Genomic DNA, 15,454 nt, shown 5'->3' on the forward strand with positions numbered 1-15,454 from the left:
AAAACTTATTATTAAAGGTTTTTTTTTTAATTAAATGCATACATTTTAGGCTAATTTATGCAATTGGGTTTCCATAAATATACTTTTGCATGGTTTGACTTTCACAGGATCCTTGTTTTCATGCACATTGCTAGTTGCAGGATGAGTTAAAGGGGTTGTCCACTACTCGGGCAACACCTTCTCCATCCCTATGTTTCCCTTCAACATAATAACAGCGCCTATAATCATCTCCAGTGTCGGTGCCGTTTCGGCACTGCCTCTCCTGGGGATTGCATGACATTGTTATGTCAAGTGATCCTTGCTGCTCTCCATGAAATCAAGACATCTGGAGGAAGTAAGGGGTACTTTGCACGTTGCGACATCACTAGCATCGGCTAGCGATGCCGAGCGTGATAGTACCCGCCCCGGCTGCACATGCGATATGTGGTGATTGCTGCCGTAGTGAACATTATCTATACGGCAGCGTCACACGCACATACCTGCTCGGCGACGTCGCTGTGACTGCCGAACTATCTCTCCTTCAAGGGGGAGGTGCGTTCGGCGTCACAGTGACGTCACCGCGACGTCACTAATCGGCCGGCCAATAGGAGCGGAGGGGCGGAGATGAGTGGGACATAACATCCCGCCCACCTTCTCCCTTCCGCATTGCCGTCGGGACACAGGTAAGGAGATGTTTGTCGTTCCTGCGGATTTACACACAGCGATGTGTGGAGCTGCAGGAGTGACAAACAACATCGTACCTTCGGTCGACCCGACATTATGAAAATGACCGACGCTACACAGATCACCAATTTTCGACGCTTTTGCGATCGTTTATCGGTGCATCTAGGATTTACACGTTGCAATGTCGTTACCAGCGCCGGATGTGCATCCCTATCGACGTGACCCCGACGATATTTCGGATGCAATGTCGCAACGTGTAAAGTACCCCTAAGAGTTGCGACTGTCCTCTTATTACCTCCAAATGTCTGATTATGTCCATTGGAGAGGAGAGCGAAACCAACTCTGCTCAGTCACAGGGATCATATGACATAACAATGTCACGCAATCCCTGGGAGAAGCAGTGCAGACACCGCTGGAATGGCACTGGCACTAGAGGTGAGTATAGGTGTTGTTATTTTGTTAAGGGGAAACATAGAAAGGGGGAAACATAGGGATGGAGAAGGGGTTGTCCGAGTAGTGGACAACCCCTTTAACTGATAATCCGTCAGTGAGATAGTTCTGATGGAGACATTGTAACACTTTATCTGTTTTCTGAGATTATTGGTGACCATTGACAACAGCAAAAAGGTATAAAGATTTTGTAATTCTTTTACCTGTCTTTTTCCTAGCACCTTTGCTCATTTATGACCATGGACCACATCAAAGTCAAGCTCAACTTTGATGAGGTCATAAATCAGCTGGGAGGAGATCAGAAAAAAAAAGAATGACAAACTCTCCATTAAAATGAACTCACTGACAACTCAATCGACTCATTCTGCAAAGTGCAATGAAACAAAGCGCCTGTAAAAGCCAAATGGTGTAAAAATGATAATGACATCCAGTTTCAAAAAGATATTGTTTTTCGAAAAATACAGTGAGTACGGAAAGTATTCAGACCCCTTTAAATGTTTCATTCTTTGTTTCATTGCAGTCATTTGGTAAATTCAAAAAAGTTCATTTTTTTCTCATTAATGTACACTCTGCACCTCATCCCCCATCTTGTAAGAAAAAAACCCTGAAATGTAGAAATTTTTGCTAATTTTTTAAACAAGAAAAACTGAAATATCACAGGTAAAATGTTGTATTATCTGTGCTTCTGATGAATGGCTGTCCAGGGAATAGAAGGACCGAATTTGTGCTACATATAAAGTCATTTATAGTTGAGGAATCTTACCTATAGACAAACAGATAACGCTCCTTATAAGTGTCTCTTCCGAGAGTGTCGCTGACCACATAGGAATAGAGCGGTTCTGATAACTGGCTGCAAAGTAATGAAAAGGTTTTGTAAGTATTGATAGTGAGATTTTTTGTTTCTATAGCGCCGACATAAATCACAACACTTTACAATTCTAAAGGGACAATATCAGATATTATAAAATAAATAGAGTTGAGCAAAAAGATTTGTGGTGTCCTAATTCCGCAACCAATTCAGTCTTTGTGGCGGCCGAACCAGTTCAGTCTTCACTTCTATTGCTGTCATCATTGACCTGCCACCCTGGGCACATCCTTGCAACATCATGAATTAGTTTTGCTCGTTTTTGCTTAGTACTATGGGTGGCACAGTGGCTCAGGGGTTAGCACTGCAGTCTTGTGGTGGCTCAGTGGTTAGCACTGCAGTCTTGTGGTGGCTCAGGGTTAGCACTGCAGTCTTGTGGTGGCTCAGGGTTAGCACTGCAGTCTTGTGGTGGCTCAGGGTTAGCACTGCAGTCTTGTGGTGGCTCAGGGGATAGCTCTGCAGTCCTGTGGTAGCTCTGCGGTCTTGTGGTGGCTCAGGGTTAGCTCTGCAGTCTTGTGGTAGCTCTGCAGTCTTGTGGTGGCTCAGGGTTAGCTCTGCAGTCTTGTGGTAGCTCTGCAGTCTTGTGGTAGCTCTGCAGTCTTGTGGTGGCTTAGGGTTAGCTCTGCAGTCTTGTGGTAGCTCTGCAGTCTTGTGGTGGCTCAGGGGGTAGCTCTGCAGCCTTGTGGTGGCTCAGGGGGTATCTCTGCAGTCTTATGGTGGCTCTGCAGTCTTATGGTGGCTCAGGGGGTAGCCCTGCAGTCTTGTGGTGGCTCTGCAGTCTTGTGGTAGCTCTGCAGTCTTATGGTGGCTCAGGGGGTAGCCCTGCAGTCTTGTGGTGGCTCTGCAGTCTTGTGGTAGCTCTGCAGTCTTATGGTGGCTCAGGGGGTAGCCCTGCAGTCTTGTGGTGGCTCTGCAGTCTTGTGGTAGCTCTGCAGTCTTATGGTGGCTCAGGGGGTAGCTCTGCAGTCTTGTGGTGGCTCAGGGGGTAGCACTGCAGTCTTGTGGTAGCTCTGCAGTCTTGTGGTGGCTCAGGGGGTAGCTCTGCAGCCTTGTGGTGGCTCAGGGGGTATCTCTGCAGTCTTATGGTGGCTCTGCAGTCTTATGGTGGCTCAGGGGGTAGCCCTGCAGTCTTGTGGTGGCTCTGCAGTCTTGTGGTAGCTCTGCAGTCTTATGGTGGCTCAGGGGGTAGCCCTGCAGTCTTGTGGTGGCTCTGCAGTCTTGTGGTAGCTCTGCAGTCTTATGGTGGCTCAGGGGGTAGCCCTGCAGTCTTGTGGTGGCTCTGCAGTCTTGTGGTAGCTCTGCAGTCTTATGGTGGCTCAGGGGGTAGCCCTGCAGTCTTGTGGTGGCTCTGCAGTCTTGTGGTAGCTCTGCAGTCTTATGGTGGCTCAGGGGGTAGCACTGCAGTCTTGTGGTAGCTCTGCAGTCTTGTGGTGGCTCTGCAGTCTTGTGGTAGCTCTGCAGTCTTGTGGTGGCTCAGGGGGTAGCACTGCAGTCTTGTGGTAGCTCTGCAGTCTTGTGGTGGCTCAGGGGGTAGCACTGCAGTCTTGTGGTAGCTCTGCAGTCTTGTGGTGGCTCAGGGGGTAGCTCTGCAGTCTTGTGGTGGCTCAGGGGGTAGCACTGCAGTCTTGTGGTAGCTCTGCAGTCTTGTGGTGGCTCAGGGGGTAGCTCTGCAGTCTTGTGGTGGCTCAGGGGGTAGCACTGCAGTCTTGTGGTGGCTCAGGGGGTAGCACTGCAGTCTTGTGGTAGCTCTGCAGTCTTGTGGTGGCTCAGGGGGTAGCTCTGCAGTCTTGTGGTGGCTCAGGGGGTAGCTCTGCAGTCTTGTGGTGGCTCAGGGGGTAGCACTGCAGTCTTGTGGTAGCTCTGCAGTCTTGTGGTGGCTCAGGGGGTAGCTCTGCAGTCTTGTGGTTGCTCTGCAGTCTTGTTGTGGCTCAGGGGGTAGCTCTGCAGTCTTATGGTGGCTCTGCAGTCTTGTGGTGGCTCAGGGGTAGCTCTGCAGTCTTATGGTTGCTCTGCAGTCTTGTGGTGGCTCAGGGGGTAGCTCTGCAGTCTTGTGGTGGCTCAGGGGGTAGCTCTGCAGTCTTGTGGTGGCTCAGGGGGTAGCACTGCAGTCTTGTGGTAGCTCTGCAGTCTTGTGGTGGCTCAGGGGGTAGCTCTGCAGTCTTGTGGTGGCTCAGGGGGTAGCTCTGCAGTCTTGTGGTGGCTCAGGGGGTAGCACTGCAGTCTTGTGGTAGCTCTGCAGTCTTGTGGTGGCTCAGGGGGTAGCTCTGCAGTCTTGTGGTGGCTCAGGGGGTAGCTCTGCAGTCTTGTGGTGGCTCAGGGGGTAGCACTGCAGTCTTGTGGTAGCTCTGCAGTCTTGTGGTGGCTCAGGGGGTAGCTCTGCAGTCTTGTGGTAGCTCTGCAGTCTTGTGGTGGCTCAGGGGGTAGCTCTGCAGTCTTGTGGTTGCTCTGCAGTCTTGTTGTGGCTCAGGGGGTAGCTCTGCAGTCTTATGGTGGCTCTGCAGTCTTGTGGTGGCTCAGGGGTAGCTCTGCAGTCTTATGGTTGCTCTGCAGTCTTGTGGTGGCTCAGGGGGTAGCTCTGCAGTCTTATGGTGGCTCTGCAGTCTTGTGGTGGCTCAGTGGTTAGCACTGCAGTCTTATGGTGGCTCAGGGGGTAGCTCTGCAGTCTTGTGGTGGCTCAGTGGTTAGCACTACAGTCTTGTGGTGGCTCAGTGGTTAGCACTGCAGTCTTATGGTGGCTCAGGGGGTAGCTCTGCAGTCTTGTGGTGGCTCAGGGGTTAGCACTACAGTCTTGCAGCGCTGGCGTCCTAGGTTCAAATCCCAGCAAGGTCAACATCTGAAAGGAGTTTGTATGTGTGTGCGTGGATTTCCCCTGGTTTCCTTCCACACTCCAGAGACATACAGTTAGGTATATGGAGTGATGGATTTTAGACCAAGAATGAACAATCTGAATGGTGGTCAATGCCATGTTTATACGGATTAATGGGTAAAAGAGTTCGTACAATTATCGTCCTATATAAAGCGGTTTTTATATTACCGTTTGTCCTATTTGTAATTTACAGGCCCTACTACAGCATCCACTGTGCTTCCTACACTGGCGGACACAGACAGAAAAGGGCCCCTGTGCAGGAACAGTATATATATATTTGCAGCCTAAAAGCTCATTTTCACCTGCTGTGGAAGTAGAACTGGACCCCCAACCTCTTGGGCCCCTGTGGGACTACACAGGCAGCACCAATGATATATCCACCTCTGGCTTCCAAGGTGTCCACACATTCAGTAGGACATGAACACCATTGACTTTAGTAGACACTAATCTGGCAGTAAAAATTCAGCAGCAAAACTACACATCTTTGGTGCAGATTTTTTCTATTCATTAGAAAGGGTAAAATCTGCAGCAAAAAAAAACGCAGCAAGAATTGACATGCTGCAAATTTATATCTGCAGGATGAAAATACTCTGACTTCAGGATTGACATTCACCTTGCTGGCATCATGAAAACCTTCAGGTTTTCTGACAAATCTGTTCCGAAAAAATGGGGCAAAAATGAAACGTGTGCACACAGCCTAGTGGTTCGCTCACATCTGCGTATAAATACAAGTGCAATGATATAAAAAATCGGATTGCACTCGCACCAGTATTATTCAATAAAGCTCCTTTTAACATTAGGAATTTATTCCCCTTTAATGAACGAATTAGATAAGTGACATAGGAGTCTCGTAGCCAGGCTCATATGGGGGACTAGTGGTGCAATAAATAGGAGTAAGAAGTGGTAAAAAATGTCCAACCTGTTCAGTTCTGTCATCATTGTTTCAACTGCACTGAGGTCGGCATCCCGGACTTCCTGGATCAGGACGATATCGTAACGCAGCAATATCTGCAATCATAATTATAAGTTACTGGAAATCATTACCAAGCATAGGCACAGGACCAAGCATGGCCACAGGACTAAGCATGGGCACAGGACCAAGAATAGGTAGAGGACCAAACATAGGCACAGGACCAAGCATAGGTACAGGACCAAGCATAGATAGAGGACCAAGTATAGGTACAGGACCAATAAAGGTACAGGACCAAGCATGGGCACAGGACCAAGCATAGGTAGAGGACCAATTATAGGCACAGGACCAAGCATAGGCACATGACCAAGCATAGGCACAGGACAAAGCACAGGCACAGGATCAAGCATAGGCACAGGACCAAGCATAGGCACAGGTCCAAGCATAGGCACAGGACCAAACACTTTTAGGCAAATTCTTGATCTACTGAAGGATGGAAACCTGTTTTTACATTAAAGTCTTTCTCCCTGAACACAGTTTAATAGTTTATTTCACTTTTTGAAGCAATTTTTCAGTATATTCTACTGAGACTGATTTTATGTTGCCAAGAAAACAACTTAAAGGGAATCTGTCAGCAGAAGCTAACTGTTCAAACCAAGCAGAGGTGCTTGGTGCACCCCTGGCCAAACAGTTCAGTGCATGTTTCCACCTATGGTACTTATTTACCATTTATCAGTTCTGTTGCAAATTCAGAGCTGTCAATCAAGGAGGAGGGGGCTAAGAAAGATGGAAGAGAAGTAGATGGGAAGGTGCACTGAATTACTAGGGCACGATTGTTCTTGCATTTATTTTGGACAGTGATTTTATGCTGATAGACTTTCTTTCTCAGTGTGCCTAGTACCAGTAGCTTTATGTATTGCAGTGGTCACAAGAAGGACCATGTTTTGTAGTAGTCCTGTGTGCTACTGTATTTTCCTAGTGAATGGGAGAGAGCTGCATTCCCATTTAGGGCCATGACACAATGTACAGAACTGTGCCAGTTCCAATGCACTGCAGCCCCTTTAATCAACTGATCATTGGGGTTGTCAGGTGTCAGACGTCACTGATCCGATACAGGTTACCCATCCCGAATGTCAGGAAGCTCTTTTAAAGGGCCTCTGTTATCACAGAATGACTGCTCAAACCAAGCACAGGTGATTGGTGCACCATGGCGGGGCCAAACATTCAGGTGCACCTTCCGACCTACTTGTTTTCCATTTATCTCCACCCTCCCCTCGTCTTTGATCGACTGGCGTCATAGAGCTACAGAAGGGCAGAGATAGAGGGAAAACAGGCAGGTGAGAAGTTGTATTTAAATTATTAGCCTCGCCATGATGCACCGAGCACGTGCGCTTGGTTTGAACAGTCAGTCTGTTCTGACAGCGTCCCTTTAAAGGTTTCTGGAACTTAGCCACATCAGATGACCTTGTGTCTTTATTTTAGGCCTATTTTATGGCACCATATGACAGATACTTCCATGAATTGGCACATTAGGTACCCCTTAATGGAGCATGCCACCATTTATTTGAATGATGAAGGTATACAAATGTACATTAAGGCACCATGAACCTCTGTATATCCAGCTATGGCTCCATAAAACACAAGGCACCGAAGCAAGCTGCAAATCAATTAAATGTCTATGGGACTGAAGGAAACAATTGAGGACAGTACTCGACTTCTTTCATCAGTCCCATAGACTTTGCAGAGAACAGCAACCCACATACGTGACTGATTCTCCTCTAATATGGGGACACAGGATGTTTGATTTCATGATTAATTGACCCTTAACAATCAACTATCACCTATACGGTATATAAGTGTTGAGAGTGGAAAACCCCTTTAAATTAGGTTAATTAGTAAGGGTCCATTAATACTAACCAGAAATCAGGACCAGCCGTATGTAGGGTTGCTCGTTTTTCAATTATCCACCTATCTAAACATGCGATTGCTTAGATCACGCTATCGTCCGGGGCACTGGCGGACACAGACAGAAGAGGCCCCAATGCAAGAACAATATATGGGCCCTTTACAGGCCAATAGCTCATCATAATGCCCAATTCCTCCTGCTTTGGAGGTGGAAATGGGCCCCTTTAAGTCTTGGGCCTCTGGTTGCACCAATGATATGTCCGCCCCTGGTCCAGTATAAATAGAACCTAAAGATTTTGTTTAAATAGTTAAAGAACACTTTACCTTCATTATAATTGCGCAGACCTCGGGTTTATTCATTTTGGAGTCCCCAAAAGCCTGAATGTTAAATGCACCAATTTTAAATGCCGAAACGGTGCACGATGCGACCATGAGAGCAATCACCAAACGCAGCATCTCTGATGAAAACGAAATACACAACATTAAACATTATATCAAGAAGTAAACCAATAAAATCATACACGTACAAGACAATGTTCAATGATCAGCATAAAAAAAACCCCAAAATGTTTTGAATCAACGTCCTATGAAGAAAGTTGACTAAATAACACCAGGATAAACCAGTGTTGCACAATTCAATTACCTGTCCTTCTCTGCTGCTCTTAAGGACAAGCCTAAAGCTGGACATGACAAGTCCTATGATTAGGGTGGGTAGGTAGCATTGGGGCAGAGTGTATGTAGATAGGTTGCATCTCATCAGGTGCAAGAGGGATCAGCACTGTATCGCTGAGAGGCACAGAGTATTTAAGGCACATTCCCACTAGGGCAGGTGCCTGTTCAACATCATTAGTTTAGTCAGTTGTGTTCTGTCTAGTTAGTTGTCAGGTCACCCTTTCCGGTCCCATCCTGTCCTGCTTGTACCTGTCCTGTTCCTGCCTGTACCTAGCCCCAGCCCGTCCTACCTGTTGGCACTCCGGTCCAGTCTGTCCTGTCCGTTCCTGCTACCAGTTCGTCCTGCCTTGTTGGTGCTAGTGACCTTGCCTGCTCGTCCTGCCCTATTGGTGCTAGAGACTCTGCCTGTCCATCCTGGCCGTGCCATCTGCCTTGCAAGTGACCCTGCCTGCCCATCCTGCCCTGTTGGTGCTAGAGACGCTGCCTGTCTGTCCTGCCTGTGCTACCTGCCTTGAGCCACCCTGATCGTCCCTGTCTACAAATGAGACTCAGTCCTGTCTGCTCTTGTGTCCGCCCCTGTCCTGGGGGTCAGCCGCCACAGTTCTGGTCCTCTACCCCATGTCAGGGTAGGCCCGTGGTCTCCCTGTGGTCCAGTGGGTTCACTTCAGCTCGTCGATTCACCATCCCCCGGCGGCGAGCGTTACACAATGTGAAGGAATAAAAGACTTAGTTATCACTACCGGTGAGTGCCACTGCTTCATACACTTTCTTTTGGACTTTCAAGATGCATTTTATACCGATTGCTACCTCTAGGGCACCTAAGTATGTACATGTAGGAAGTGTATAGGTACTAAAATCCCGATTCATCAAGATGTGTCATAAAACATTTTCAAATTTACCAAAAAGTGACTTTTAATGTTTTCATGCCAGCTTCGGCCAGCCAAAGTGGACGATGGGATGTGGTAAAGCGCCAGTGTTAAGGATAATGCTGATAGGAAGAATATTTTTTTCTATTAAATTAAAGGGGTTTCCAAGAATTTTGCAAAAGGTTCAAAAATCAGAGAATGCCTTAAAATGTGAAAACAGCTAAGACTTGTCCGCCGCTCCAACGCTTAGTTTCACCTTTCCACTGTTTTCGACTTTGGTCTTTGATAACACTTCGAATACCACTTTGGTTAATTGTTAGTGGTCACGTGCCGACCATAATACCATGAATGACCAGTGATTTGCTGCACTGTTTTTGCTGCACCACGGCAAGACAACTAAGAAGGCCCAACGGGACCACAGGACTGGTTACATTGGAGCATCGGGGGATTTACCTGCTGGCCAGAAATAGCTTTTTAACAATTTTTTAAAATTTTTCGGACATGTCATGAGGAGTTCAGCATTGCTGCAGCAAATACCGGTCCCATTGTAGTGATCCAGAGCCTAGTGATCTGTTGAGTGCTTAACTGTGTGGTGTGGAAATATACCTGTTGATACTTTATTTCCTCCTGGGCACTTATTGTCTCTCCCCTGTGTCTGATTGCAATGGGTTTGTGTTTTGGTTTTTCCCCTGTCTGTAATATTTGCTGGGTTTTCTTCTCCGGTCCCGACCCTTTCTTGGGGTGGGGGAGAGGGGTGTAAGATCAGGGTTTGGACAGAAGTTAGGGTCATGCTGGTGGTCCAGATCTGGCTACCATCAAGCCTATCTCTGGGATAAAGGACAGCACAGGGTCCCTAGTCTGAGGGCCTATTTACAGATTTCTGCTCCAGTTACCACTACGCTCCCATGACAGGACAACTTTTTAACAATTTACGTTAACATGTGACTGCTATATAATTCCATTCACACTGGTGGTCCAGACCTGGCTACCATCAAGCCTACCTCTGGGATAAAGGACAGCACAGGATCCCTAATAAAGAATGGACGTCTGGAACACCATGGTGTGAACAAGGTGCAAGACTCAAAAATATATAACTAAATAATAGGATAAAGAGTTGCACACAAGTCACAATGTAGAGGGGAATAATTAAAAGCAGAACTGCTATGGGAATACTAGACTGAAAAATACAATGGACTATCTGAAAAAAGTGAAAAACATGAAAATGGAATGTGCATAACTGCTATGAATAATAGGAATGAGAGATGTTTCGCCATTGTATTGATCAATGCAAAGGAGCCCCAAAACCAAACGCCAAGGTAATCTCTATTTTTGGGGGTCCCTAACCTATGTGTAACCTCACCTCCAGTTAAAAAACTTGCTCTGTATGGGAAGCTTTGCAGACAGCATCTGTGACACTGGAGGACCCGACATGGAAATTAGTAGGATAAGTGTAATACTTTATTTTGCCTGCGGGGGCGCTGTTTGGAATTTGAACATTTGGTGACGAGTTATCAATACATTTAAATAAATAACATACTAGACTTCCTAAAATATTATTTTATTGATCAATACTAATTGAAATAACGTGATATCTGACTTCCTTCCTATATAGACATGTGAATACAGGAGATAATGTCACTGATTCATAACAGATTCACATGGGAATTTACATAATGACACCCTGCGGGCTGCAATTATCATACCAACTCAGCAGATAGGACTGCAGCAATGCTGAGCAGCAAGATAAGACTGCAATCTGGATCTGCATAGCAGTACATAGTATAAAACGTGCATGCATATGATATCATCTAATTAACCATTTATAGACAGGGTTCTGATGATATAAGATAACATTGCAAATGAGTATACACAAAAAGAAAAAACAATAGTAGAGACGTGACCTATACATTAGGGATACTTACTTTATACCCCTTTATTCGCCTCCTTGGTGTGTTTTTTTCTAGTATTTATTTTGATAATATTTATCATTCTTTATAGATTTATTATTATTAATTGATATACTTTATTTGGTTTATTATATTGGACCTTTATACATTGCACAGGGTTTCTTTGCACTTGCCATTTTATTCCAGTATGTCATGTGCTGTATTTTCTATATTAGTAGGTTGAATTTTTATATAATGTAATAGGGGGGCATTTTTGACCCCGATACTCATGGTGTTTTGGTAGATCTGGTTTTTAATGCATATTTTTTATGCTATTTTTTGTTTAAAGCATTTTTTAGCACATGGATTATTTGTACTAATTATATTAATTGTTACTCCCACTTTATATACCTTTTTTCTTATGTTTCCATATTATAGAAGGAGCACTAGAGTTAATTAGGGGAATTTCAAGTAATATAAGTACCATGTTTCCCTGAAAATAAGCCCTTGCAGGAATTTTTGGCCTTTTTGGAGTAAGGCTTAAACTTACTTCCAACCCCTGTTTCCCCGGAAATAAACCCTATCACATTTATTGGGGCAGAAAATAATATAAGACAGTGTCTTATTATCGGGAAAAGTCGGTAGTAGTAGAAGTGGTAGTAATAGTAATAATAGTGCTGATAGTAATAATACACAATTATTTACTAGTGTAGGGCACCACTGATATCAAATAAAGTGGGAGAACACCAGAAGCATAAAGTATTAGGGAGCTGTTTTCTAATGAAGATCTATTTATAGTTTTAAAGACATTTTTAGATAATATTAAGTTGTCATATCTAGTATTTTTAATTGTCTCAAGATGAGATAATTAATGGGCTTACATATGTGTGTCACTAAAGCTGGGTTTACACACTGCAACATCTCAAACGACATCGCTGTAACGTCACCGGTTTTGTGACGCAATAGCGATGTTGTTTGCGATGTTGCAGTGTGTGAAACCTATCAGCGACCCGGCCCCTGCTGTGAAGTTGTAATCGTTACAAATCGTTCAGGACCATTCCTAGGTCCTTTGTTTCCCGCTGTGCAGCATGCATCGCTGGAAAGTTTCAGTGTGTTAAAGACTTTGCAGAGACTTTGTTAGCAACTTCCCTTTCAAAAAGCTGCTTATCAACGTCCCCAACAACCTGCTAGGTCGCTCTGCAGGTCCGGATCGCTGTTGCGTTGTTGGCCAGGTTTGCCTGTTTGACTGCTCACCAGAGACTTAGCAGAGACTTAGGGAGGTCGCTATTACGTCACAAAACCGGTGACGTTACAGCGATGTCCTTTGCGATGTTGCAGTGTGTAAACCCAGCTTAAATACTGTCAAATAAGATAATAACGTTCTGAAATTCATGGAAAATGGGCAAAATGTATGGTAAGGATGAAGATAAGGATGGTAAGGATGGTAAAGAGGTAAGGATGGTAAGGATGATAAGGAGGTAAGGATGGTAAGGAGGTAAGGGTGGTAAGGAGGTAAGGATGGTAAGGAGGTAAGGATGATAAGGAGGTAAGGATGATAAGGAGGTAAGGAGGTAAGGATGGTAAGGCGGTAAGGATGGTAAAGAGGTAAGGATGGTAAGGAGGTAAGGAGGTGAGGATGATAAGGAGGTAAGGATGATAAGGAGGTAAGGATGATAAGGAGGTAAGGATGGTAAGGAGGTAAGGATGATAAGGAGGTAAGGATGGTAAGGAGGTAAGGATGATAAGGAGGTAAGGATGATAAGGAGGTAAGGATGGTAAGGAGGTAAGGATGATAAGGAGGTAAGGATGATAAGGAGGTAAGGATGGTAAGGAGGTAAGGATGATAAGGAGGTAAGGATGATAAGGAGGTAAGGATGGTAAGGAGGTAAGGATGGTAGGGAGGTAAGGATGATAAGGAGGTAAGGATGGTAAGGAGGTAAGGATGATAAGGAGGTAAGGATGGTAGGGAGGTAAGGATGGTAGGGAGGTAAGGATGATAAGGAGGTAAGGATGGTAAGGAGGTAAGGATGGTAAGGAGGTAAGGATGATAAGGAGGTAAGGATGGTAGGGAGGTAAGGATGGTAGGGAGGTAAGGATGATAAGGAGGTAAGGATGATAAGGAGGTAAGGATGGTAAGGAGGTAAGGATGGTAAAGAGATAAGGAGGTAAGAATGATAAGGAGGTAAGGATGATAAGGAGGTAAGGATGATCAGGAGGTAGGATGATAAGGAGGTAAGGATGGTAAGGAGGTAAGGATGATAAGGAGGTAAGGATGATAAGGAGGTAAGGATGGTAAGGAGGTAAAGATGATAAGGAGGTAAGGATGGTAAGGAGGTAAGGATGGTAAAGAGGTAAGGAGGTAAGGATGATAAGGAGGTAAGGATGATAAGGAGGTAAGGATGGTAAGGAGGTAAGGATGATAAGGAGGTAAGGATGATAAGGAGGTAAGGATGATAAGGAGGTAAGGATGGTAAGGAGGTAAGGATGATAAGGAGGTAAGGATGGTAAGGCGGTAAGGATGGTAAGGAGGTAAGAATGGTAAAGAGGTAAGGATGATAAGGAGGTAAGGATGATAAGGAGGTAAGGATGATAAGGAGGTAAGGATGGTAAGGAGGTAAGGATGATAAGGAGGTAAGGATGGTAAGGAGGTAAGGATGGTAAGGAGGTAAGAATGGTAAAGAGGTAAGGAGGTAAGGATGATAAGGAGGTAAGGATGATAAGGAGGTAAGGATGGTAAGGAGGTAAGAATGGTAAAGAGGTAAGGATGATAAGGAGGTAAGGATGATAAGGAGGTAAGGATGATAAGGAAGTAAGGATGGTAAGGAGGTAAGGATGATAAGGAGGTAAGGATGGTAAGGAGGTAAGGATGGTAAGGAGGTAAGAATGGTAAAGAGATAAGGAGGTAAGGATGATAAGGAGGTAAGGATGATAAGGAGGTAAGGATGGTAAGGAGGTAAGGATGGTAAAGAGGTAAGGAGGTAAGGATGGTAAGGAGGTAAGGATGGTAAGGCGGTAAGGATGGTAAAGAGGTAAGGATGGTAAGGAGGTAAGGAGGTGAGGATGATAAGGAGGTAAGGATGATAAGGAGGTAAGGATGATAAGGAGGTAAGGATGGTAAGGAGGTAAGGATGATAAGGAGGTAAGGATGGTAAGGAGGTAAAGATGGTAAGGAGGTAAGGATGGTAAGGAGGTAAGGATGATAAGGAGGTAAAGATGGTAAGGATGATAAGGATGGTAAGCAGTTAAGGATGATAAGGAGGTAGCGATGGTAAAGAGGTAAGCATGACAATCATACTAAGAAAGTTCAAGAAGAACTAACAAGAAGAGAAAGTCAGCCAAGTTCTGAGGGATTGTTAAATTAAAGAGTAAGTGCTATTTTAAGTTTTATTACATAAATCAATAGTACACATGAAAATAAGAAACTGTAATATATCTTATCAGAGAACTCTGCTTTTTCTCCTCCTGGACTGATCTTTTGCTTTTCAAATTTCTCAGTTAATTCTCAGGGGTAAAATTTGTGTTTATCAAAGATAGATTTTTACATTACTGAGATCAGTGAAGACTTTCCCATCACTGAGATAGGAGACAGCCGTCATTACTGATAAGATTCTATGCAGAAGAGACTGATCAGTTCTTGCGGAGATAGAAGAAGACTTCTCTGATAAGACATATTACAAAGTTTCTTATTTTCATGTGTAGTATTGATTTGTGAAATAAAAATTGAGATGATTACTTAAGTTTATTTTTGTCCTAATTTCAATCTATAAATGGAAAGTTTGGTAAAAAAAAATATCTAATCAGAAGGTAGTTAAAAATTAGAGGTAGACCCTCTCTGAGATGAAGAAAAGGAGGGTGATTAAGGTTTGGTGTAAGAATTCGAGACCCTTGTTGAGTTTAGAAAGAAGTACAGAGCTAAAGAAGACAAAACCCTACTTGTTCTGTGAGGTTAATGGAAAAAGTAGAGATGTCATATGATAAGGGTATGAACAGTGTCAGCAGGGGTCGAGTAGTAACTGACTTTCAGGGCCCAGAAATCAACTACATGCAAATATTAGTCATAAATTTAGCTATGCTTCTATATACTAATATACCTGGTAGCTTGTAAAATGAATTATGAGACGCTTCCTTTGTCTGTACATAGTGACACAAGTGTATTGTATCAACTATTGATCACGTTTGGCTGGTAAATGGTATATTACTGCAAAGAGGGCCCACCGGAGGATTCTCCTGCTCTCCAGTGGGCCGGTCCGAGCCTGAATATGAACTATATAAGCCATTGTAGAGTTTATCTTTAAGAACTGGAGTAACAGTAACATTTGTTAAGATAGAAATTTTGAAGGATAAGAGTGTACTAACCACTGATCACATTTG

At 44.5% G+C, this 15,454-nt stretch overlaps 1 protein-coding gene across 2 annotated transcripts in view; it reads right to left on the reverse strand.

The window, feature by feature from the left end:
• LOC142246353 (deoxyribonuclease-1-like) overlaps positions 1-15,454 on the reverse strand; it is a 52,884-nt gene that overhangs the window by 20,210 nt on the left and 17,220 nt on the right. For both annotated transcript variants that reach the window (XM_075319391.1, XM_075319392.1), the window contains exons 2-4: positions 7,984-8,117; positions 5,764-5,852; positions 1,877-1,963 (exon numbers count right to left, since the gene is read on the reverse strand). In XM_075319391.1, coding sequence (XP_075175506.1) covers positions 1,877-1,963; positions 5,764-5,852; positions 7,984-8,115 — 308 coding nt within the window. In that variant the 5' untranslated portion in view covers positions 8,116-8,117. The remainder of the gene's footprint in view (positions 1-1,876; positions 1,964-5,763; positions 5,853-7,983; positions 8,118-15,454) is intronic.

This window comes from Anomaloglossus baeobatrachus, chromosome 7 (assembly GCF_048569485.1).
Source record: "Anomaloglossus baeobatrachus isolate aAnoBae1 chromosome 7, aAnoBae1.hap1, whole genome shotgun sequence".
In the NCBI taxonomy this organism is placed as follows: domain Eukaryota; kingdom Metazoa; phylum Chordata; class Amphibia; order Anura; family Aromobatidae; genus Anomaloglossus; species Anomaloglossus baeobatrachus.